This window comes from Panthera leo, chromosome D3 (genome assembly GCF_018350215.1).
Source record: "Panthera leo isolate Ple1 chromosome D3, P.leo_Ple1_pat1.1, whole genome shotgun sequence".
Classification (NCBI taxonomy): domain Eukaryota; kingdom Metazoa; phylum Chordata; class Mammalia; order Carnivora; family Felidae; genus Panthera; species Panthera leo.
Window position 1 is genome coordinate 21,146,711 of NC_056690.1, and position 27,223 is coordinate 21,173,933.

The following is a 27,223-nucleotide window of genomic DNA, read 5'->3' on the forward strand; positions in this document are numbered from 1 at the left end:
TGATTCAAATTTATGCATTAATTCTATCTTTACTTCCACACCCTTAGGAAAGTAAAATAGTATGCGTACACTCTGAACCATTAACCCAAGAGTCAAGAATTGCCTAAGGCAGTGGACAACTACCTGTGTATGTCCTCCTCAGACAATGGTTCTCAAACTATAGCATGCATCAGAATCTACAGTAAAAATACACAAAACCAGCAAAATCTGAATGATAAACACATTCAGTTTTAATAAAATTATGTTCAAATATTGCATGAAACATACAAACACTACAAAAGTATTCATTGTTTGTCTGAAATTCAGATTTAACTGGCCATCCTTTATTTTTATTTGCTGAATCTGGCAACACTAATTACAATCACCTAGATTTGTTAAACCACAGATGTTTGAACCGCATTCCTTCAACTTTCTGATTCAATATGTTTGGGTTGAGGCTGGAAATTTTGCCTTTCTAACTAGAGCTCAGGTCTTGCTGGTGCTGCTGGGGTGGGTACACTTTGAGAGGCCTGTCCTGGGAAAATAAGAAAGGGAGAAGGGATGACTTTTACAGTGCCTCCTGTTGGCCAAGTGTCGGGACAGGCACTTCATTCACTTCATCTTACATCGTGCTTACTACAGTCTGTGAGGTAGGGATTATTCTCATTTTCATTTTACAGGTAAGAAGACTGAAGACCAGAGCAGTCATTTGCCCACAGTCCTACAGTCTAACATGACCAATGTCCAAGGGACAGAAAGGGAGGCCACAGTGCCACTCTGACTTTCTTCCTCCTTCCCCAGACATTTCTTTCTCAACTTCCCTGAAGGAGCACAGTCGGGTCAGGCCTCCCTACCCATTTCATTGTAAATTTAGGAACAGCATGTATATATCTGCATCATGCTTGTATTTCAGATTCTTCCCTCATCCTCTGAGGAACTGGTCTTTAACCTGAATTACTATTTTGATTTCATTCGTAAGGTATCTTTTCATAGGGGAGATTTGGAGAGATTTAACCTTTGACTTTTGCCATCTCTTGAAGATCACAATTCCTGGACTGGGACAGAAGAGAAGGTGGGACTCATATATTCAGACCATTTTATTTCTGAGATTCTGGTAAATGTTTAGACACAGGTCTTGCTCCAGAGCCATCATAATCTCTGTTTACATTAGCTCATGCACTCCATAAACAATGGTGGCCTTTCACTCATTATCTTCACAAATCTCTCTCCTTGTTCTAAGAGCCAAAAGGGCAGGAAATCAGGAAACCACTGCCAAGGCTGGCATTTTCCCACAGGTTGTTGGCACAAAACACAGGTGAGGTCTTCTCTTGGCATTTATAGGTCAAGGAGGCTAGAGACCAACCAACCCTCTCACCAATTCAGATAGGTTCATCCTTGGGATCATCAACTTGCAGTCCCTCACTCAGAGGGCCTGACTGAAATGCATTATCTACCCCTACACTGGCCTCCTTTCAGTTCCTCAAATATCCCAAGATCCTTCCCTCCTCAGGCCTTTGACTATTCTGTCCCTTCTGCTTGGATTGCTCTTCCCCCAATCTTCAAATGGCTGCCTCCTTCTGATTCCTCACATCTCAGCCTAAATGCTCAATTCTCAGAAAGATCTTTCCTGATTCTCTTATGTAGTTTGAGAAACACCCCTTTTCTTCCCTCCCACCCTTGACTCAAATACACTTTCTTAAGACCACTATTTGTAATTTTGGATATATATATAATTTTGGATTATATAATTTTGTAAGAATGTGTGTGTGTGTCTCTCTCTCACACACATACACACACACTAATATATGCCAGCACCTAACACAGAATGTGGCATATAATAAGTAATCAACATGTAAATGTAGAATAAAGTAACAGCAATGCATCAATGGATAAATGATTGAATTCACAGTTTAAGAAGGAGGAGCTAAAGATGAGATACAATAATAATAATGATGATGGGAGCACCTGGCTGACTCAGTAGAGCATAAGACTCTTGACCACAGGGTCATGAGTTTGAGCCCTACATTGAGTGTAGAGATTACTTTAATAAAAAAGTGATGATGATGATGATAATGATATTAAGAATAGCCAGTTTGGGTAGGACTAATTACATACTATTGTAAATGATTTACATATTTATCTAATTGAATCCTCAAAACAACTCTCTAAGATAGATGCTATGGGGATGCCTGGGTGGCTCAGTCAGTTAAGCGGCCAACTTCTGCCCAGATCATGATCTCATGGTTTGTGAGTTTGAGCCCCATGTCAGGCTTTGTGCTGATAGCTTGGAGCCTGGAGTCTGCTTCGGATTCTGTGTCTCCCTCTCTCTCTGCCCCTTCCCAGCTCATGCTCGCACTCTGTCTCTGTCAAAAATAAATAAACTTAAAACAAAATTTTAAAAAAAGATAGGTGCTATGATCTCTATTTTTCAGTTGAGGAAACTGAAACACAGAAAGGTTGAATAACTCACCCAAGGCCACAAAGCTAGGAAGGGGGACCTGGGGTTCTAAACAAGGCAGAGTGACTTCAGAGTCTCTAGTCTTAACCCTAACTCTAAATCACCTCCCTAATATAAAATTTACCCAAAGTAAAACATATAGGTCTCAGTGACTCAAAATGTGCCACGCAAATGGTAGAAAGGAAAAGCCCAGACACATTTATTTTTTTAGGGTTTTTTTTGTAATGCTTATTTATTTTTGAGAGAGAGACAGACAGAGTGCAAGTTGGGGAGGGACAGAGAGAGAAGGTGACACAGAATCTGAAGCAGATTCCAGGCTCTGAGCTGTCAGCACAGAGCCCAATGCAGAGCTTGAACCCACATACCGTGAGATCATGACCTGAGCCGAAGTCAGATGTCACCCAGGTGTCCTAACCCAGATACATTTCTAACATGAATAATCCAAAGACTTCATCATAGCTGATAGTTTCAGCATTCTTCTGACTTCAACCAACTAGAAATGTTGATTATAGTTTACTTTTTCCTTTCTCTGTCTGGGGAAGCACTAACATGTTAGAAAATATTGGGAAGGTATCCAGAGTGAAAGAAGAAAGCAGGAGCTTATACACCAAGTATATGACAGGAAATTGGCTACACACCCATCAACTGATGCCTAAGAACACAAAGAATACATGGGGTGGTGAGTGGCTGTGCATTAATCAGTGAAACTCTTCAGAGGAGACTAAGCCATGAAGAGTGGCAGGGAAATAGCCCTGACAAAAAGAGAGAGGGCAAGAAGGACAAGGGAGAGAGGATGAGGGAAGGAAGAGAAGAAATAGGGGAAGGAGGAGGTGGTGATAGAGGAAGAGGAAAAGGAGAAGAGAGAGGAGAGGCCATTCAAGAGCAAGGCAGCAACTGGCATGTTAAGCAAAAAACTCTCACCACAAAAGAGATACATATCTATGGGAATAGCCAAGTTTTGCAAAATCTTGTCTCAGCCTTAAAAAAAAAATGTTTTAGATAGTAAGGAAGCATAGTCACACCAGCCTTTTTTTCCCCAAGGGATCCAATGAGAGCTAAAATCAGGCACTCTGATTGGGGCCAGGATTGCTTTTCCAGTTTTACTACCACGAACCTTAAAAAAAAGAAGTCTAAAGGAAAAAAAAAGTTCTCTGTACATAGAAACAGAAATGTGGAACACTGCTAGAGAAAGGCTTTGACTTGGACCCAGCACTTTCCTAACCTCCTGAATTCTTACCACTGCCTACACTCTGTGGCCACTGCTCCAGAGAGCAGAATGCAGGCTGAGGTCTTAGGTGACATCAACAAGGGGATCCAGCATGAGAGTCTGAGGACATGTCCCTTTCCTCCCTCCTTTTTCTTTAATTTAGCACGTATTTCTCAAATTCCCAGTAGATGCAAGGTCCTGGACTAGGTATTGGAAGAAAAAAAAGATTAAGAAAAACATAGGCTCTGCCCTGGGATAAATGAAAGCACACATAGCCATATGGAAGTAGAAGACAACCAGCAGGAAGAAAGGGTCAACTGGACTTGGCAGTCACTTCCACTCAACCTTATGAAAGTCAAGTACTTGTTGGTCCTTCATCTCACATTTTCCTGAGCTTTGTTCCCTTGGTGACCTTTCTACCTCTCCTATGTCCATTCCCCTAGTTCATGCTCTTTCTCTCTCAGGTCCTATGTTCCCAGGTCTTAGATCTACCAGACTCTTCCAGGATGCACCTCAGTAGTATCCTAAGTGGATGAACTTTGATTTGATCATTGGGATTTACAGACTTAAATATCAAATCAGATATATTTTACTCAAGAAAGTTTAGTAAGTATGAAGAGCTATCTTCTTTCCTTGGGGAAAATATTCAAGGGGGTCTCTGGTTAGCCCTAACTGAAAGAATTTCTTGGTTTTCAGGTAACCCTCTAGACTACATCTATTGATCTCAAATTTCCATCTCAAAAGATAAGAAAGAGACCTGAATAACAGAAAAATAGAGAGAGTCCTAGCTCTGTCATTATCTTGTGTGAACTTGGGCAACCCATGGGGTTAATCTCCATTCTTGCTGGATCACTAAGGATTCAATCAAATACAGGATATAATAGTCCTTCAAAAGTTTTCAGCTGAAAAAAGAAAAACAAGAGCTAAACCTGAGAATTTGCTGAGTGCCAGGCACTGTTCTGAGACTGTGCATATGTCCACACAACAATCTCAAGGAAGTACTGTTATCCCCATTATAGAGATAACAAATGTAAGACACAGAGATGTTTAGTAACTCACACAGCTAGTAATGGGGAGAAGCTGGATTTGAACCCAAGCAGCCTGACTCCAGAGCCTAGGCCTGAACAAGGTGTCAACGAACTAGGACCTATAAGCCAAATCTGGTCCTCAGCCTCTTTTAGTAAATAAAGTTTTATTGGAATACAGCCAGGCCCATCCATTTATGTACTGCCCATGGCTGATTTCATGATACAACAGCAGAGTTGAGTAGTTGTGACAGAGATCATATAGCCTACAAAGCAAAAATATTTGCTATCTTGCCCTGTAAAGAGAAAGTTTGTCAACCCTTGCCCTAAGTCACTGTGACATACACCTCTCTGATGATTCTCTAATAATAAAAGAAGGAAAGGAACTGTGGCTATTGAGAGACACACAGCCATTCAATTTTCAAGACCCTCGTTGGCAATAGACTGGCTAGCATGCCCACACCCATTCTTGTTTCCTCCTCTGTGGAAGAAATTTTAGTCCTCGAAGACCTTTGAGATGCTCAATCTGACTGTTCCTCATTACAGAGGAGACTGAGACCCAGAGAAGTTAATGATTTGCCCGATGTCACAAAGCTGGGACAACCCAAGTCCTTTGGTTCTTTGTGAGGTTCCTATTCCCTCTGGAATGTTTACTTCTTCATTTAAGGGGGTTTTCAAAGGGTTGACTCAACCCCATTGTACCCCACCCATTTCCTTGGAGCTGACTCTGGTAAGTGTGACCAAACTCTCCTCCAAAAAAGAATTCTCCACTGGGCTGTGTATCTGGGGCCCAGCCTATCTGAGTAATTTCTGCTACCAATAGACAAGGAGTGGGGAATTTTCCCTTCAATGCTCACATTCCTGCTTTCCCATCTCCCACATACCCACATAACCATTACAACATAGCACACAGCTGTTTGTTAAAGCTTCCAACTACAGAAGGGAATCCTGGGCCACGAACCAACCCACAGTTACAAAAGGTAATATCATGGTTTCATGTTACTCAGTTGGCTTGGCTTGCTCACCCGTGACTCAGACTTCTGGGGGCCTCCCTGCCTGGCTGCCTGTGTAATCTGTCTCCTCTGTAACCCAGCCCTGGAATCCTTGCTCTTCCTTTTTAATTATCTCTCACTTCTACACCCAGGCCAAGGTGCATATGATTTCTCTCTCTCTCTCAGCCTCATTAACTTTTTAGGAATGGAGTCATTTACCAGGGCTCCTAAATTTTCACCTGTTGCAGGTCATAACTGCTCCTTTCAAAGTCCCCTAAGACCCAGGAATGTTCCCAACTGGCCTCTCTGTTCAATCTCCTTTTGGACTTTTCAAGATCCAGTTTCCTCCTATTTTTTTTTTTGAGGGTGAATACTCAAGTCCCCCAAGTCTCTGATGTATTGATCCAAGGTCCTTCCTCCTAAAATACTCTAGGACTCTTTCCCAGAGCTTCTCTTGTTGCTCACTCCTCCTACAGCACAAAGCGACAGGGCTAAAGGCAGATGGAGAGGGAAAAGTGTCCATTAGGGGGTTTCTGACAGAGATGTGAGCTCCAGAAAGACTGTAGCCCTGTGATGTTCTCCTCGGGCCTGCACATTTGAGAATTGATATTCCAATTATGAACTTCCAGGCCCGACAGACAGGATTAAATTGACTTTGTATTTTAATACAAAGAGAAATTTAGATGTATAGGTTTAATATAGTTTAAACTCTTTTTCAGTTTTGGAGGAAAAATACTTAGATTTGCATTTTCTCACATGCTATATTTTCCTTTACTCCTTCTTTCAAGTGTGTATTGCAATAGTGCTTTAAAACCATTTTAAGGGCACCTGGGTAACACAGTTAAGCGTCCGACTCTTGATTTCGGTTCAGGTCATGATCTCACAGTTCATAAGATAGAGCCCTACATCAGGCTCTGCACACTGACCGTATGGAGCCTGCTTGGGATTCTCTCAGCACAGAGCCTGACGCGGGGCTCTAACCCACAAGCAGTAAGATCATGGCCTGAGCTGAAGTTGGACACTTAACCGACTGAGCCACCCAGGTGCCCCTACAGTCAACATATTTTTAAAACTCACTATTTTAGAATATAACCATACTTTATTGAATCTAAGACACCAACTACTGTAAGACATACCATGTAGCACAAAGAAAGAAAAAACATTTAAGCATTTAAACTGTGGATGCCACTGATTGATTATAACACATAAGCCAATCTCAGAGTTGTTAAAATGTGGTCATTGTGGTCCTATAAATCATTGATGATTTATAGCAATATAAATAAACATACATATAAACCATGTTCATTTATTCACATGGTTGATCTGAAAGTTAAATTTAAGTGAAGTGGCAGTACTAGCTTCACATAAATATTAGTTTTCATTTACTAGGTGCTACTAAGTCCTATGCCCCAGACAAGTGTCAACTGGGAGGTTGCCTTGTCACTCCCATCTTCCTTATACTTCTTAATATTTTCATTTACTGAGTAGTTCCCAAGTGCTGAGTGCAGTACATGAATTATCTCATTGAATCCTGACAAGAACACTCCAAAGCAGGTACTATTCTCCAACTTTATAGAGGTAGAAATTGAAGCTCCGGGAGGTTCAGTGACTTGACCAAAGTCACACAATTAGTAAATGTGGCAGATCAGATATACTGACTTCAAAGCTAGAATGTTCTAGCATAAAAGCATTCTCAAAGTTGAAAGGGACTTAGAAGTCATTGCTCCTCCATTCAAGAATCTCCTTCTCTAGCATCCCTACCAGATAGTGACAGTTTCAGTATATCTGACCAGATAGATAAGCATCTATCCAAACCAGTAATTATCAAACCTGCCTGATAATCAAAAGCATCTGGGAAGCTTTTTATAAATTCGAATTCCTGGAGCACCTGACTGACTCAGTCAGTTGAGCATCTGACTCTCGATTTCAGCTCAGGCCATGATTCCAGGGTCGTGGGATCAAGCCCCACATCAGGCTCTGTGCTGAGTGTGGAGCCTGCTTGAGATTCTTTCTCCCTCCGCCCCTCTCCCTGTCTCTCTCTCTGTCTCTCTCTCTCTCTCTGTCTCTCTCTCTCTCTCTCTCAAAATAAAAATAAAAATAAATAAAAAGCAAGTTCCTGGGACTCTTTTCCAAGTTTTTTTTTCTTTAAGAGGTCTTGAGTGAGGCCTAGAAATCTGTATGTTTGGAAAGCATATCCAGGTGATTCTGATGAAGCAAGTTTACAAACCATTAATATAATCTCACAAAGTCTTAGGTAGAAACCATTGTTGGGAGAAGAAGTTGAATATCAGCCCCATCAAGGAAGTAGTGACTTCTGCGCAAAAGAAGAATGATGCCATGCTTCTCCATTGGTTAGAATAATCCAACACTGAGACATGAGTAAGGTAAACAATACCCACAGGAAACTCCACATGAACCATTGAATCCTACATGTTTTGGGTGGGCTAAATCCTTTTACCAACTAAATCTCAGCCCAGACCCACTCGCAGGTGCTATCAGGAAGAAAGACATCATTGCTAGTTAAGATGTGATGTGTTCCCAGGCCTAGCCCAAAATGCGTATCTCCTAAGAATGGTTCTGCCCCAAACCACCCCCTCACTGCTCTCATTGGCTTCTCCATGACCCAGAGATTAGAAGTTGAGGTCTTATCCCCAATAAAGCAGCCCTAGAAATTTTACATGAAGAGGTATGAGAGTTTCCTATCATAGTAGGGGGAGGAGGTCTGGATGCAAACCGAAGGCAAATAAGCACTTGGCAGGCATACTGTAGGGAGCAGTGAAGCATTAGATGGGGTGGAAGGTGCACTGCTTCCAAAATAAATAAACCTCCTATTCAGCTCTCTAATTCAACAAATCTCAAGTCCACTAAGATTTCATCCAGCCTTGGCTCTGAAATCTGTACAGCACACTGTCCAATAGAACTTTCTACAATGGGGGAAACATTCTAGATCTATACTATGTAATATGGCAGACACTATCCACATGTAGCTATTAAGCACTTGGAATATGGCTAGTGTGGGAAGAAATTTTTAATTTTTAAATTTTATCTAACTTTAATTTCAATTTAAATAGCCCATGTGAGGGTGCCTGGGTGGCTCAGTCAGTTGGGCGGCCAACTACAGCTCAGGTCATGATCTTGCGGTCTGTGAGTTTGAGCCCCGTGTCAGGCTCTGTCCTGAGTGCTCAGAGCCTGGAGCCTGCTTCCGTTTCTGTGTCTCCCTCTCTCTCTGCCCCTTCCCTGCTTGCTCTCTGTCTCTCTCTCTCTCAAAAATAATAAACAATAAAAAAACAAAAATAAATAAAAATTAAAAATAGCCCACGTGATTAGTGGCTACCATACTAGGCAGTGCAGTTCTAGAGGGACTGACCCAGCCTCATCTTGAACTTTGTGATCAGAACTGCCTATTCAACACCAGCTTTTAGGAAAGCACCAAAGTACAATGCTCGAGAAGATAAAATACGTCAGGAGGGAGCACCATGATGGGGCCACCAAAGAAATCAGCATCTGCCCAATATTTCTAGCCACCTTAAGGGTAAGGCAGAAATGACTTCAGGGATAGCCCAAGCAACTGTGAAGATGCCAGTTATTAAAATCCATCCCAAAACAGCTGATCAAAGGCCAACTTCAGGGTGTGATGTGATTTCCTTGCAATTTCTCTTATGCTCTGCATATGACAGTGACAATTTTTACTTTCTTGTTTCTCTTCCTCCAATCAACTCAGTGCTGTCACTTTCTTTTCATTGTTTCTATGCTTCATTAGCCACCTCTTTCACCAGCTAGTCTTGCTTATATCTTTAGTCCAAAAAAAAATTCCACAACTTGGCTAATTTAGTCAACCAGTCATTTTGGTGAGAACTCTGGGTTGAGATGGTCATTGGACTTAACTGGTAAGCCAGCCAGAGCCCTGTGCTGATAGGATGGAAGGGGCCTCCCAGTTTCTCTTCCACCCACACACGTGTCCTTTAACTGGGATAGTTCCACCCATGTACGAATATCAGGAAAAATACCTCTCAAATATACAACAAATATACAACATACAAAATCCTCCAAGAGTTGAAAAAAAACTGTAGGAACAGTAGGGGCTCCTCTCCATCTGTTCTATGAGTACTTATTGAGGTTCCTTTGTGTATCAGGCATTGCTTTCAGCTCCCAAGGTAAGACAAATAAAGTCTCTCTTTCATGGGACTTAACATAACAAAAAGGTAGTAAAAGAGTTATTATTTATTGAGCTTCCACCCCATAAGAGGTACCCATTTCTCATAACACTCCTGGAAGATAAATACTATCATCCCCATTTTATAGATACAAAGGTGGAAGTTCAGGTTTTCCCAAGATCACTTCAGTCTGTGTGTTCTTTCTGCTTCTCCACACCATCTGCTTGTGTAGTCTCTTCCTCTACTTACACAGTAAAGGATTCCAAGCACATTTATTTAAAGGCTATTCCCTTACCACAAGAGATTAAGTTCATCCAGATTAAGACCTGGTGAGCAGAAGACCCATTATCAGGGATTTAAGGCAGGAAGGAAGAATCACTGCCACCCAAAGCCAAGAAGAATAGGGCCTTCTATGGGGAATTTTGTAGTTAAGCAAATAGTTTTCAGAGAAAACTTACCGGCCACCACACCATACTTCGTCCTGCCAGGAAGAAGCCTCCAACAGTCCCACGATTAGTGGAAAACATAGCCTGAAGAGGAAAGGTCAAAAATTTAGTATAAAACTAGAACAGAGCAACTTTGCCTGCCAAAAGGACATACCTCTCCCACTCCCATATACTTGTACTTTCTTTTACTGTCTTTATTTCTGAAGCACTTCCACATTCCTTACTCCCCTAGAACTCCACTGTACTTAGATGAAGGAGCAGGGACCTACATATGACAGACAAGAAGACTGAAGCTCAGGTTTAAAAACCTTTCCCTGGTGCAGCTCTGCAATGAGTTCACAGTGTGGCTTCAAGCAAGTCACTCCACCTGAATGTTTGTTAAATAAGGAAAATGGAACTTTTCATACCATTTTTACAAGCATACTCAAGGTGCCTAATGAAATGTCATTCTTTTTGGGGTGCCTGGCTGGATCAATAGGATAAGCATCTGGCTCTTGGTTTCAGCTCAGGTCATGATCTCACAGTTCGTGAATTCAAGCCCTGCACCAGTCTGTGTGATGACAGCACAGAGCCTGCTCAGGATTCTCTCTGTGCTCCTCCCCTGCACACGTGCTCGCTCTTTCTCTCTTCAAATAAGTAAATAAACATAAAAAAATTTTAAGAAATATTCTTTTTAAAAGCATTATACAGTGGTGCACCTGGGTGACTCAGTTTATTAGGTGTCAGACTCTTTTTTTTTAAATATTTATTTATTTTTGAGAGAGAGAGAGAGAGAGAGAGAGAGAGCAAGCTGAGGAGGGGCAGAGAGAGAGGAGACACAGAATCGGAAGCAGGCTCCAGGCTCTGAGCTGTCAGCACACAGCCTGACGCAAGGTTGGAACTCACGAACCATGAGATCATGACCTGAGCCGAATGCTTAACCAACTGAGCCACCCAGGTGCCCCAAGAGTCAGACTCTTAATCTCAGCTCAGGTCATGACCTTGCAGTTGGTAAGTTCGAGCCCCACATTGGGCTCTGTGCTAATGGCACAGAGCCTACTTAGGATTCTGTCTCTCCTTCTCTCTGCCCCTCCTCTGCTTGTGCTATAAATAAATAAATAAATAAATAATAAATAAACTCAAAAAAAATTTACTAAATAAATGAAAGCACTATACAAGGGGCATTAAGGAGGACACTTGTTGGGATGAGCACTGGGTGTTCTATGTAGGAGATGAATCAGTGGATTCTATTCCTGAAATCATTATTGCACTATATGCTTACTAACTTGGATGTAAATTAAAATAAGTAAATACATACATACAAACATACATACAAATATACATACATAATAAGCACTATACAGTATTTGAATTATATTTCAGTAATGTTATTATCAAAACAAAAAAAATGAAAAATGCTAGAGGAATGCATGGTGTTCTTATTAAATACATTAAAGATGGACCATTCAAACTCAGTTCAAAACTTTCTGAGATGTAGGTAGAAGCTTGCTGGAAACATTACTTTTCAACATATTATGAGTACTGCAGAATGATTATTGTTATGAATACAGAAGGAGGAGATTCCTTCTGACTGGGGTGTCAGGAAAGGCTTCACAGAGGGAGCAGCACTTCAGCAAGTCTTGAAGATAGAGTGGGATTTATTAGTGAAAGAAAAGAAGGAAAGGACATTTCAGACTGTGGGAACAACATGAGCAATAACCCAGAGATAGAACTGCAGTGTGGGGAGGAAGGGAACGGTGAATAGCATTACCTGGAGAACCTGGCTGAGGCATATGAATGAGGAGAATGGTGAGAAGTGGGAACAGACTGCAGACCATCAAATGCCAAGCTAAAAAATATAGGCTTTATTCCATAGGCAGTAGGGAGCCACTGAAGGTTTATGAATGCATTTTCAGTAAATGACCACCAGACCCTCCTTCTTACAGAACCCTTGGAATGTTGCCTCTGAACCTTCAGCTAATTCCTGGTCCAGCTCAGGCCCAGGCCCAGTCCTCCAGCTCAAAACTGGGACAGTATCTCTGCTAGTGTTCTCCTCCTCCCTCCCTTTATGTCAATGGCCTTCCCTTAGCTGATGGCTTGCTAATGTCTCTGAAAATACTAATAACTGATAATGACTGAGCCCTGTTAAAGCTGGTTGCATCGTGACCCCTGAGGCTTAAAAGCATCACTGGTGCAAAGGAATTAACCTCAGATGGTGACATTTCAGACACTTAGAAATTCAGTTTATTCAGCAAACATGCCTACTATTGATAGCATATTGCGAAGTGCTCAGATTCCAGAGATTGACCAGACTCAGTCCTTTAGGAAGCAGCGTCATTCATACATCCAACAATCAACATAAATTGATTGTTGTGTGCCAGGCAGTTCCAGGGAGAGCACAGCTCAGATCTTTCTGGACTCGTGGCAGGGTCCTCCCTCCCATAGGACATACTCTTAGGGATTCTGTGGTGTTTTTTCTAGGAATAGCAAGAGGACTAACAAACACAAGGAGCAAAGAAGGTAGCCAGGGCTGAACAAAAATATGGTCCAAGGACTCAGATTCTAGTAGTTTTCCAGGGAAAGGCCATTCTGAAAGTGATTCTGATGTCAAAGCAGGTTGATATGCCCCAGTTGGTATTGGAGGGACACAAAAAGTGGGTTTGGGGCCCAGATACAACATTTCCAAGTTGGTCTCAGAAACGAAGAGTTTAGAGGAAGGATGTGACAGTCAAAACTAGAGTGGGGAACTGGATAATTCAGGAAAGATGTTGGGGATGGATAAAAGGCAAGGACAGGTGTATCTACACCAGGCCTTCTCTTCTCTGGAATGTTTATCCCCTCATCTCCACAAGCCCAGACCCAGCAGACCCATCCTTCAAGGCTCCTCAAATGTTATTTTCCCCATGAAACTTTACCTGACACTCCACCACAGAAACTTCCTCCTCTACTATGGCCTCTCCCCTTCACAAACAAAAAATAATCTCTCTCTCCTGTGAGCATCTAGAGATTTTCTATAGATGTTCTGTTTCTATACCTCATTCACAGCCCTTACACTTTTTTCCTTTATGTTGCCATATTATAATTTTTTTCCAGCTTTATTGAGGTATATGGACAAATTAAAAATTGTTTATATTTAAGGGATACAATGTGATATTTTGAAATACATATTCATTGCCAAGGGCTGCCTGGTGGGAGAAATGGAGAGATGCTGATCAAAAGGTACAAAGGTAAAATTATAAGATGATTTCTGGAGATCTAATTTACATCATGGTGACCATAGTCCATAATACTGTATTGTATAGTTAAGTTTGCTGAAAAAGTAGATCTTAAGTGCTCTCACCACACACAAAAAGCATTGTAACTGTGTGAGATAATGGATATGTTAATTAACTTGATTGTGGTAACCATTTTACAAGTTTTTAATCCCCTGTAATGCTTAGTATAATGCTTAGTACATGGTACACATTCAATAAAATGTTGGATAAAGGGGTTTCTCAGCGCCTTCTGCCTCCACTCTTCCCCCATATCCCACCCCCGAACACTCCTTCTGGAAATGAGCAACGCCCTTCCAGGCTGGCATTTTGCAGACTGCCAGCAACATTCAGTAGGTGCTACCAGTAGGTGTTATTACTATAACTCGTGTACCCTGCCTCCTTCTTCCCTGCTGTTTATTCCCTACAATGGAAAGACACTGTCTCCATGAGCAAAGGATGCTCAAAGGAAAGCTCTAACGTTCCAACACCACTTTGTAAAACATGGCATTAAATTTGCCTGTCCACCCTGCAACTAGAAGAGAATGATTTCACAAGTGCAAGCCAGAGGAGCAAAAGAAACACAACTACTGACCCATATTTTTTTTTCTTAATGGATTAAAAATATCACTGAACAAAAGGAAGGCGCTTCAGACCTTTGCTTAAAGCTTAAGAAACTGGGGATGTTGGGCCTGGAGTACAGAAGACTCCAGTGTGGCCTACCATCTTCTGAGGTAAAGCGAGACAGCATGGTCTGCATAAGGCACAACCAAATACAATGGAGAAGCTCCAGGACATCAGATCTGGGCTCCATACCAGGAAGATTTTCCTCACTATCAGAGCTGTGTAGAGATGGAAGTGGTGCCACTGGGGAGAGTCTTGGCCAGAAATATTCAAGTGAAGGGTGGACAATTGTTCAAGATATTTTGGTCAAGTGGTTTAAGAATAGACTCTAGCACAGGATGAAGAGGGTTCAAACTGAATAAACTTTAGGCCTTCACTTTATGAAAATATGTCAGGAAAGAAGGAATTCCACACCACCAGGACACTGTCACAGCAATGCAAATGGTGGTAAGGATCATGGAGAGAGTATTGCCAGAAAGGATGCTGTCTTAGGGAAGGGAAGGTGAGACAGTAGAAAAAACATGCCTTTGTTATCTAATCCCAGCTCTGGCACAGATTCATCTGACTGACTTCTTGTCACCATCTGATCCTCACCTATAAAATTCAAAGGCTGAGCTTCCCCAGGGGCAATTGCTACTCAGGCATCCAATGATGCTATTAGTGCAAATGATTGCATAAGGCAGGGATCAGTAAATTTTTCCTGTAAAGAAAAATGTCCAGATCATAAGTTATTTAGGTTTTGTGGGACACACATGATCTCCACTGGACACTCTTCCTCTTTTATTTTTTACAACTCCTTAAAAGTGTAAAAACACATTTGTAACTTGTGGGCCATACAAAAACAGGCGGTGGGCCAGATTTGCCCTGTGAACTATAGTTTAACAACCCCTAGCATAAGGGGGTTCAGGATAGCTTAAATGAAATCTTCCAGAAAAAATAAAGTTAGAGATTTAGCCTAAAATGATACAAAATCCCCCAAGAAACAGAGAGGTGGTGAAAGAAAAATGGAAATATACAGTGAAGAATAAGCTCAAACCCAAATATGATTGGAAGAGGATAAAACAGAACAAAATAATGTTGGAAGAGATGTGGATGGTGATAGAGGGACATTGGCTATGGATGTCTTTTCTAAGATGAAGAAGCACCATAAGCCAGGATCACTCTGTCTGTGCAGCCCAGAGATCACTCAGGAGTCAGGATGCCTATCCCCAAACCAAGCCACTCTTGATGCTCCAGTAGAAAAAAAAGGAATGTAAACTGGAAGAAATCCAGCACGTTAAATAATCAGGGTCCAGAGGCACTGACTAATGGGGAAAATTAAATGTAGACAAATATTAGCAGGCTCATTAAGTAGCATTTAACAGGACAAGTGATACTGATTCACAGATATTTGAAAAGCATAAACACCATAATCAGCAGGACTGGCAGGGGCTAAAATAAGATTGTTAGGGGAACAGAGATTATCGGTGATTTTCTGGGAAATAGGCAGTATGGCATAGCTAGCAAATGATGAATTCACATCCAAGTGTTAGGCACTTAGAAGCTGGGGAAGGGTGTGGGGAGAAAGGCAGGCAAAGTGGCAAAGCCCCTGGTACTCTGGAAAACCAAGAGTCAAAAGATCTGAGTTCCAGGAAAATTTCATGTACTGCAACCTTAGGTAAACCACAACATGGGGCTTCAGTTTCCTTTTCTGTAAAATAGGGATTCGTATTCCTGCCCTCCTTATGTTGAGGCATTTTGTGAAGATGCCCTATCCAGTTGACTGTGTTTGCCCATTTTACTTAAAAGGACAAAAACAATTCAGGGCATGGCTCATACCTTGGAGGGCAAATGACAATATTATTTAAAAAGACTCCTAGACTCCATAAAGAATTTTCAGATTCATGTCTGCAGATCCTCACAACAATCTTGGGGAGTCATAAGAATAGGTAAGATTGTACCTATGCACACTTGAGTAAACTGAGGCTGAGGCAGGTTGCCTGAGGTCGCATAGCTAGAACCATGTCAAAGCCAGTAGTAAACCTGAGAATCCTGGCCCCTGGTTGGACACTTCTGGGAAGGTGAGCATATTGGGGAAGAGTTAGTAACACTGACCCCTTGTGACACTTGGAAAAGCTTTCAGTCATATCTAGTTTCTATAATTACTTAACAAACAAACCAAAAAAAAAAAAAAATGCTTCCTTCTATCCCTAAAAAACAAAACAAAACAAAATAAAAAACTCTGTGGCCATGGAAGGGTTAATATCCACCCTGCCCCCCCACACCACCCTCTAAATCAAGAAAGAGTTCAACCACCTGCTGCCATCACAGCCTCCTGGTCCAACCCTACCCACAACCAAAGCTTTTGAGAATGTCTGCAATATGTGAACATTTAAAACACCTCATCTTCTAGTTGCTGGGTGTGCCAGAGTCTGTCATAGTGAAATTTCCAAGTTCCAAGTTCCAAGGCTGCGAAGAACAAGTTTCTCTGGTTTGGTGTGTCCCCAGTACCCAAGGGGAGCCACGTGCATTTCCCCAGCACCAGGCCACCCTCCAAGGCTTCCTCCTCCTCCTCCTCCACCCAAGCTTTGCCAACTCTCACTCATTCCAGTCCCTGGGCCTACAGGTCAGCCTTTCCCAGGGGGACACCAGCAGCACCCCTCCATTTGGGGCTGCCCCACAGCCCCTGCACCTGGCAGAGGCTTTGTGTCCTTCCTGCACTAAATTGTTTATTTTCCATCCAAAACTGTATGACTAAGAAGAAACAGGACAGTCCTAGTCTCCTTGGGGCTTATCTTCCAAGCCCAGAGATCTTCCCTAAAGCCCTAAGCTGTCCCTCTCCTGCCCCTCGCACTAGCCCCCAGCCTCTCCAATCTCTGCCTCCTTCTCTGCTCACAGGCCAGGGGTATTCTCCTTGGACCTTCCTGGCCAGCTCCCCTCAGAACCCCCCTCCCTTCTGCTCATCCTTGCTTGCCCCCCTCACTTCACACTGTGCCCCCCTGAATTCCTCTCAAGGGCTTCCAAGTTATTTCCATTCGGCTCCACAGACCTTTAAACCCACCCTTTGCTCTTCACAGCTCACGGATGCAGTGGCTCCCCGGTGCAGCCCCGCCCCCCTTGTCCCTGCTGGTGGCTCTTGCCCCTTCAGCCCACGTCTCAGAGCCCTCACATACCCACAGCCCGACGGCCATCACCACCACAAAGTAGACAACGATGACAGAGATGTCGGCCGCATTGCGGATGCGCTCGTGTGGCGCAAGGGGTGAGGTAGTGTCGGTCGTGGGGCTCCAGGTGGTAGTGTCCATGGCGGCGGTGGCGATGCGTCCCTCCCGCCCAGGCCACTCGCTCCTTATACCGCCTCCGGGTTAATAATCAGCCCCGAGGGAGGGCGCCCGCGAAGTCGCGCGGTGCGGCTCCTGCGCTGCACCGTCGGGGAGCAGCTTTGGACGCAGAGAGCGCTGAAGGAGGAGCAGGTGGAGCTGTTGGCAGAAAGGGTGGCAGGCTGGCAGGTAAGGGTTGTTCCTTGAGTGGGGAGGGGCCATCCAGGGGGTGGTGCCCGCCTGGCACAAAGGCCGGCTGTGTTCCCGGCAGGGTAGCCTCGCCTGCTCTGCCAGGGGCAGAGAGGGTGCGGCTCCATTGAGGAACCAGGCTACCTGAGGCCAGGGGCCTAGAGGCTTCAGGTCGCCTGCCACCTGCCCTTGGACCAGTACTGAGGCTTCTGCAGACTCCGGTTCTCCATGTGTAAAACGGGTACAAGACTGTTCCCAGGATTCAGCCAAGTTCTTGGTCTCTGTGGAGAAAATTCTGGGGAAGACCACTTGTTGGGTATTGCTGGCAAGAAATTCAGAACAATTTCTTGGCCATGGGGACAGCCACCCACCTACCTACATTTCTGGTGCCCCTGCAGCCCCCAGAGGCACTGTTACTGCCACTGTGAGGAGGAAAAAAGAGAGACGAGGAGAAGGGATCCCACTGGGAGTTTTTCTTTGCCCTGTGCCTCACCCAGTAATTGATCTGGGGCCCTTCTGGGGCAGATAGAAGTAAGGATACTAGAGAATCCCTTCCATGGAGCTCATCATATGTTGACCCTTCCTGGGGATTCAGCCTGCCCATCTGGAGACACATGTCTAAGTTGAAAGTCAGGGCTCAGCACAGAGATGACTGAGAAAAGAGGCATGACTCACCCAAGGTCACACAGTGAGCTAGTGACAGAGCTGGTCCTACAACGTAGACCAGGGTAGGCCTAGTTCAGAGGAAGGTTGGAGATGCTCTCAGGTGCTAGCACTAGGGAGCTTTGCTGGAGTGATGAGGTACAGGGAGGGGGAAGGACCACATAAACCCTGCCCGGACTCTGTTCTGCCTCAGGTCCTCCCTGCCCACCACCAGACAACCATCCACTGCCCAAATGCCAACAACTGATTTATTTGCACCTCACTGTCTCTGAGGTCCACTCCCCTCCTCCCTCATCAGCACTTGCTCTTCCTACTGAGGCTGCAGTCAAAGAATCATTATTTGGACTGCATCCATGTAGGTCTTCCCCATTTCCCCCCACCCACTCCCCTAAACTGAGTAAGGTTATGCCCAGGGCCCAACATAATGCCTGGCCACCAGGAACAGGAATTCCTCTTCTGGGGAACCCAGAAGCAGGGGATCTTCAACATGGATGTCCTTCAAAATTTCAAGCTGAGCCATCAGCCACAGCTTGGAGCAATTGACCTTTCATCTATAGCCATCTGTTCCCGAATTCAGCAGAGCATTTCCACCTGGCTCCGCCCAAGCAGAGCCCCTGCCCTCAGGAAACTTCCAGTGTGATCTGGAAATGAGCTCATCCACAGCAAAAGTTCAGCCCTGAACCCCCAGCTGCAGGCATCCAGCCTGTGCCAATTTCCAAAAGTGAAGTCTGGCAATGAGCAAATCCGAAAAGTGAGCAGGAGGAAGGACCTGAAGTACTATAGGACCTCAATGGAGGGAATAAACCATTCTTTGATCTTTCTCAGATAGCAAAACATGGATGGCTAGAGAAGGAAAGGATGGCAGCCTGGAAGAGACCAGAAAATGCATTCATTCATTCATTCATTCACTCATTATACATTCATTCATTCTTGCAACACAAGAACTACTTCTATGTGCCAGGTCATGTGTGCCAACCCTGGGGATATAGCTGTGCACAAGATTCACAGGGTTCTTGCCCTCACAAGGCTTCCAACCCAGTGGGAGAGATAGACCATCATCAAAAATGAGACAAATACCTATAAAATTAGCATTGTGATATGTGCTTTGAAAGAGACATAGTAATGCTCCAAATGTGTAGCAAGGATTTTAACATGGAGATGAGGTAAAGCTGGGGGAAGGCCTCGGAAGGTCCGGTTTGAACAGGACCTTAAAAGAAGAACGAGCAAGGTAAGATGGGAGTGAGGGATGTAGCAGGAGAGGGCAAGCTGGGGCTAAAAATAAAAAATAAATTAAAAAACATGTCAGTACCAAGTATTCCCCTACCATGGCAGGGTGGCAGGGGGAGTCCAGGATACCTGAGGCCCTTTTGCAATTTCTGTTCCTCACTGGTCTCCTCTAAAAGGACAATTTATACCCAAGAAAACAGCACAGAGATTCCTCAAAAAATTAAAAATAGAATTACTCTGTGATCCAAGAATCCCATTTCTGGATTATATATCCAAAGGCAATGAAATCAGTATCTTGAAGAGATACCAGCACTCCCATGCTCATTAAAGCATTATTCAGAATATCCAAGTTGGAAACAGTTTAAAGTGTCCATGAGCAGATGAATGGATAAAGGAAATGTGGTGTATATATATACATACCACATTTATGTATATGTCTATGTGATGGAGTATTATTCAGCCATAAAAAAGGAAATCCTGCCCTTGGCACCACCATGGATGAATCTAAAGGACATTATGCAGACAGATAAAGACAAATACTGTTTGATCTCATCTATATGCACAGTCTAAAAAAGTCAAACTCAAAATGAATTACTGGGACCTCATCAAAATAAAAATCTTCTGCACAGTGAAGGAAACAATCAGCAAAACTAAAAGACAACCGACAAATGCAAAATTTGTCATATTTGCAAATGACATATCAGATAAAGGGTTAGTATCCAAAATCTATAAAAAACTTATCAAACTCAACACCTGAAAAACAAATAATCCAGTGAAGAAATGGGCAAAAGACATGAATAGACACTTCTCCAAAGAAGACATCCAGATGGCCAACCGACACATGAAAAAATGCTCAACTTTACTCATCATCAGGGAAATACAAATCAAAACCACAATGAGATACCACCTCACACCAGTCAGAATGGCTAACATTAACAACTCAGGCAACAACAGATGTTGGTGAGGATGTGGAGAAAGAGGAACACTTTTGCATTGTTGGTGGGAATGCAAATTGGTGCAGCCACTCTGGAAAACAGTATGGAGGTTCCTCAAAGAAGTAAAAATAGAACTACGCTACGACCCAGCAATTGAACTACTAGGCATTTGTCCACGGGATACGGGGGGTGCTATTTCGAAGGGACATATGCACCCCCATGTTTATAGCAGCACTACCAACAATAGCCAAAGTATGGAAGGAGCCCAAATGTCCATCAATGGATGAATGGATAAAGAAGATGTGGTATGTATATATACAATGGTGTATTAGTTGGCAATCAAAAAGAATGAAATCTTGCCATTTGCAATTATGTGGATGGAACAGGAGGCTATTATGCTAAGTGAAATTAGTGAGTCAGAGAAAGACAAAAATCACATGACTTCACTCATATGAGGACTTTAAGAGACAAAACAGATGAACATAAGGGAAGGGAAACAAAAATAATATAAAAACAGGGAGGGGGACAAAACAGAAGAGACTCACAAATATAGAGAACAAACTGAGGGTTGCTGGAGGGGTTGTGGGAGGGGGGATGGGCTAATGGGTAAGGGGCACTAAAAAATCTATTCCTGAAATCATTGTTGCACTATATGCTAACTAATTTGGATGTAAATTTTAGAAAATTAAAAATAAAAAAACCAAACTCATAGAACCAGAAAACAGAATGATGATTGCCAAGGGCTAGGGAGGGGTGGGAGAAATGGGGAGATGTTGGGCAAAGGTTACAAACTTCAAGTTATAAGATGCAGTGTATGATGACTAGATCTAATGCAGTGTATAATGACTATAGTAAACAACATTGTATGTATACTTGAAAGTTGCTAAGAGATTAGATTTTAAGTGTTCTCACCACAAACACACACACACACACATACACACAATGGTAACTATGTAAGGTGCTGGGTGCTGGATATGTTAGTTAACTTAATTGTGGTAATTCTATCCCACTGTATGCATATATTAATTAAATCATCACATTGTACGCCTTTTAAAAAATCATGCTGTACAACCCAGGTTTTTAAAAAAAATAATTATTTTCTCTACACAGATGCTTCCAGGAAACACAGTATGATACACCACCTGCCCCCCACAGCTGGCCAGAGCTGCTGGACCACTGCTCACTGGTAAAGATCCTGTTGGCCTCTCTCCTGCCCTCCCTGGTGCCAACAAAAATCAGGCTCTGGTCACAAAAAAGAACCTTCTTACCAGAACCCCAAGGGAAATAAAAAAGCTACCCAAACAGCCAGACCAGGGGGAAGATGGGGCTGATGAGGAAAGACAGACATAAAAGCAAGAAGCAGACCCCATCTGAGTTCACAATCTCAGGTCAGATTGGGGTCCTAAGTTTGAAAAACCAGATGCCCACAGATTCACAGCTAAACCTGACTGTTGAGAGAATACTATTCAAATGACTCAATATCTACAGATGGCAGGGGAGGAACCCAGATTTGGAGTGTAATGCCTCACCACTATGTGGGAATTCTCCTGTTGCCTCTTCTCTGCCTTCCTTCCACACTACTCAGGTGTCTAGGTCCCACAGGAGTCCTACCTGCTTCTACCAGCCCAGGAGCTCTTCCCCAGCAGGCCTCGAATGTGCAGTGTCCACCTCTTACTGGCCAAACTGTGCTCCTAAACTCTTGTCACACAGTGAAATAAACAGCCTAGGTGCAGAGGCTGTGAGTTTGGGAAGTTGCCTGGGGAGGGGAAACCACATAACTAGTTTGAATCATAGCACAGCCATCATCCAGCAGCAGACCGTGGATAGTTCATTTGACATCCGTGATTCTCCATTTGAACATCTGTAAAATGGCATAGACAAGGACTGTCTTGTGAACCTGTGAGGTCCAAATGAGATGAAAATGCAAAGGAGCCTCACTGACAATAAAAAAGGCAAAGGTGACGTACTGCTATGATTTTCTCTTTTTTCCTTTCCCTTGTTGCAAGCTCAGTTGTGGGAAGCAGACTGTTGATCAGTGTTATTTGTTTCCTGAGGGTGCTGTTAACAAATTATCACAAATTTGACAACTCAAAAGAACAGAAATGTATCCTCTCGTGGTTCTGGAAGGCAGAAGTCCAAAATTGGTTTCAATGGGCTGAAATCCAGGTTTCAGCAGGGCTGCATTGCTCCAGTTTTAAGCAGGATCCTTCCCTGCCTCTTCCAGCTTCTGGTGGTGCCAACAGTCCTTGGCTTGTGGTCACATCACTCCAATCTCTGCCTCTATCTTTGTGTGTATGTGTGGTAAAATATACATAACATAAAACTTCCCATCTTAATTATTTTTAAGTGCACAATTCAGTGGCATTAATATATTCACAATATTGTGCTACCATCACTACTATCTATATCCCAAGACTTTTTCATCATCCCACACACTCTCTATCCCTGAAACACTAACTTCTTATGTTCCCCTGGAAACCATCATTCAGCTTTCCATCTCTATGAATTTGACTATTCTAGGTACCTTTAGCCAAGAGGAATCATACAATCTACCTCCGTCTTCACAATGCTTTCTCTTCTGTCTGTCAAATCTTCCTCTGTCACTAAGGACATTTGTGATGGTATTTAGGGTCCACCAGGGTAATCCAGGATCATCTATCCTCATCTTAAGATCCTTAACTTAACATGTGCAAAGACCCTTCTTCTAAATAAGGTAGCATTTACAGGTTCCAACAATTAGGACCTGATATCAGATGGCCATTATTCAGCTACTGCAGTGATGGTGAAGGAGTCCGAATATGGAAGGATTTGTTGGAAGAATCAGGATTGGAGCTGCTTTGGGAAAGGTGGAGTGGGGAAGAAGACACTGCTGGAGGGGGTGAGTCTAGGCCAAAAGGGGTAAAAGCCCAAAAGCTTCCAGGCAAAGAGGAAGTGAGAATAAGTGAGAAGGGCCAGGAGAGGGAAACAATGAGTTGGCCCCAGGCTGCCTGCCCTTCTTCCCCAAGCCCCAAGCTGGTATCTGGGCATGAAAGGAGTAAAGGAAAGGACAGAAAGCTAAGAAGAACAAAATGCTCCTGGCCCTCCCTCTAAAGCTGAAGTCAATAGTAGTTGACCTTGGTGGTCTCTATGCAATCATCTGAACCCTAGCTAGGCCTCTGTCATGCTGGGTCACCTTGGGCAAGCTCCTTATGCTCACTGAGAACCACCTCTACAGTGGGGATTGAATCTGAACTAACAAAGGCTTGCTGAGTACCCACCATGCATATCAGTTTTGGGCTGGGACCAAAACCCAGGTTGCTTAATGGTAGGCTGTAGCTCTTTCCTCTACATTCCAAATCCCAGACAGGCTTCAGGAAGAAGCTGCAGGGTGAGATGCTGCAAGGTGTCTTAGCCTACCTCTCCTAGAGCTCTTCACAGGGTACTGCCTCAGCCCCAGGCCTTAGGCTGGGGCAACAGGAATAACACATGGATGATGGATGGCCCAGAATCAAGAGACCTGAGTTCAGGTACTGGTTACTCTGCCAAGTGGCCTTAGATAAGTCACTTTTCCCCTTTAATACTGTTTTCTCACCTACCAAATTGGCAGAATTTGACCAACTGGTCCCTTAAGAAAGATGCTGGTACCAATTCTATGACTCTAATCAGGTCCCTGAATTTCCCTGATCTTCTATCTCTCATTTATAAACTGGGGACATTAAGCCCTGGACAGTTGCATGTCACAAGCATGTCAATTCTACTTCATCCTAAATCTCACCCCTCACTATGTCTGCTGGCCCCAGGGCTCACATTTTCTACTGCTCACCACCATTTCTAAAATTGGAAAGGGTGACTATGACCCTCCCTACACAGTCCTCACCCAATGAGCTTGGCAGCTCTAAAGCAGTGTGGGAAGCAGACCTGGTTGGAATTGTGCCTCATATGTAAAACACTTCAGCACACTGCCAAGCACATATTCAGTTTTCAATAAAATGTTAACTTTAATCTTCATCTTCATCTCCTATCTAGACTCAAAGTCATGGGGCCTGGGGCCCTGCCCTCAAAGAGCAGAAGACAGATATGAAAAAGAAAACCTATACTGTGTGTTGAGACAAATGATACAACTTTAATCTTCACAATGGTCCTATTGTTTTTCCATTTTATGGATGGATCACTGAAACAGTGGTTAAGTAACTTGTCCAAACTGGTAAATGGCCATGCTGGCACTCAAAGTCATGCATGTATAATACCAAAGCCTGTATTTTAACTACTGGAAAAGAGGGTAGGGAGAGAAGGGGAGATGAAGGAAGAGTGAAGCTCTAGCCCTGATTCTAAGCCTACTCCCCAGCCAGCATCCCTGTATTCCTCCCCTGCCTCATCCCTGGGTTGGCATTTGGCCCCAGCTACCTGTAGGTGTGAGACATTTCACTGAGTGACTAATTATAACAGATGCAGGCAAGAGTCAGCAGCATTACTATCTTCTGCCAAACACCCTGGTTTCTTGATAACCCACAGCTCAGGATTAGAGTAGGTAAAGTAGCAGAGTTAACTGTCACTCAAGTTCTGACATTGTAACTGTCACCCATGTGTTCTAACTCCCTCTGTAAGATGAGACAGAGAAGCAGCTCCTGACAGGAGGTAGCCAGAGGCCTGCTGGGATTGGCTAAGGAACTCATCAGAGCTCTCACCTGTGAATCTTACCCCACACAGCCAATGCCACCAATCCATCAACCCACACTGAGAAAACCAAGCTCAAAAATCCTTGGGCAACTGAAAAACCCATGAAGGTAACAGTGGGAACGGCAAGTCATTCATATATTCAACAAATATCAGTTGTGCATCTGTCAAGGCTTTAGGGGTACAAAGTGAACAAGATAAATGTAGCCCCTTTCTTTGAGGAACCTAAAACTCATGCATGTGCTTAATGGGTATTGGGTTTCCTTTTGGGATGATGACAATGTTTTGGAACTAACAGTTGCATGCACTTAATCCCATGAAATTGTTCACTTTAAAATGATTAATTTATATTATGTGAATTTCACCTCAATTAAAAAATAAAAAATAAAAACCATAACCATGCATAAGGCATCAGGCCTGGAGACAATAAAAATTTAATTCCCACCCAGATGATTTCTTCCCAACTTGTTGACTGATCCTAAAATTTCATGAGTTTCATTCATTTGTTCAACTAATCATTTGAGGAGAATGAAAAGGTGAATTTGTTTCACCATCAAAAGAATATCTTCTCCCATGTAATGGCTGGTCCTGATAATTCTATATTAAGAAATGTCACTCGTTCATTCATTTAGAGTATCCATTCTACACCAGGTACTGGGGTTACAAACTTGAATAAGACACAATCTTCGCAATGAATATAAAAGTGCAGCTATCTCTTCAAGATACTGATTTCAATTCCTTGGTATATATACTCAAAAGTGGGATTGCCAGATCATATAGTTCTACTTTTATTATTTTTTATCTTTTTAAAAATACTTCCATTTGGGCATAGTTAACACAGTTTCAGGTGTACAACATAGTGATTCAGTATCTCTATTCCTTATTCTATGCTTACCACGGTGTAGCTATCATCTGTCCTGATATGTTACAATATCATTGACTGTATACCCTATGCTGTGCTTTTTATTCTTGTGACTTACTCGTTCCATAACTGGAAGCCTGTACCTCCAACTCTTCATCACTCATTTTGCCACCTCCCCACCCTCCTTCCCCCTGGCAACCATCAGTTTGTTCTCTGTATTTATAGATCTGATTCTGCTTTTTGTTTGTTTATTTATTCATTTGTTTTGTTTCTTAGATATGGAAACAACCTAAATGTCCATAGAGAGACAAATAGATAAGGAATATGTGGTACGCACGTACACGCACGCACGCACACACACACACACACGCACACATACAGAGGGGGGGAATATTACACAGCCATAAAAAAGGATGAGATCTTGCCATTTGCAACAACATGGATGGACCTAGAGAGTATTATTCTAAGTGAAATAAGTCAAACTGAGAAGAACAAATACTATATTATTTCACTCATGTGTGGAATCTATTCTTCCTGTGTGTGTGTGTGTGTGTGTGTGTGGAATCTATTCTTAATTTTTTGAGGAAACTCCATGTCTTTCATAGTGGTTGCACCAATTTACATTCCCACCAACAGTTCCCAAGGTTCCTTTTTCTTCATATCCTCACCAACACTTATCTCTTGTCTTTGTGATAATAGCCATTTTAAAAAGCATGAGATGATATTTCATTGTGTTCTTTTGATTTCTACAATGATTAGTGATGTCAATCACTCTTTGTGTATCTGTTGACTTTTCATATATTGTATCAGTTCCTTATATTTTTTGGATATTAAAAAAATGGTAACTATGTGAAGTGATGAATGTATCAACTTGACTGTAGTAGTCATTTTAATATATATCATATATATTAAATATATATATATATAATCATCACATTATATACCATAAATACATGTAATTTTGTCAATTACATATCAATAAAGCAAAAGGGGAGGAAAGAATAAAATACACACTAGCCAAAAAAAAAGACACATTCTCTGCCTTGGGGCCCTTCCAGTTCATCAAGGAAAGTTTACATCTGATATGCACGTGCTGTTCCCTATGCAAGGACACTTTCTCCCCTGCTCTTTGCCTGGCTAACTATCATAATCCTGTCAACTTAATTTTTTCCAAGAAGATTTCTGAACTGCACCCTACTCCTAGCCAAGCCCTATTCTCATCTTTCCTGTCTCATTTTTTAATTCACATTTAGTTGCATAGTTATATTTAATGCCTATGG

The 27,223-nt window shown here is 42.8% G+C and overlaps 1 protein-coding gene across 2 annotated transcripts in view; it reads right to left on the reverse strand.

The window, feature by feature from the left end:
- Nucleotides 1–27,223, reverse strand: part of LOC122203869 (sodium/glucose cotransporter 1-like) — a 136,954-nt gene that overhangs the window by 55,132 nt on the left and 54,599 nt on the right. The window contains exons 1-2 of one of the 2 annotated variants that reach the window (XM_042911047.1): nucleotides 17,268–17,399; nucleotides 10,274–10,345 (exon numbers count right to left, since the gene is read on the reverse strand). In XM_042911047.1, the coding sequence (XP_042766981.1) occupies nucleotides 10,274–10,345; nucleotides 17,268–17,399 (204 nt within the window). Of the gene's footprint in view, nucleotides 1–10,273; nucleotides 10,346–17,267; nucleotides 17,400–27,223 lie in introns of those variants that run through there. The other variant, XR_006195371.1, reaches the window with a different exon arrangement.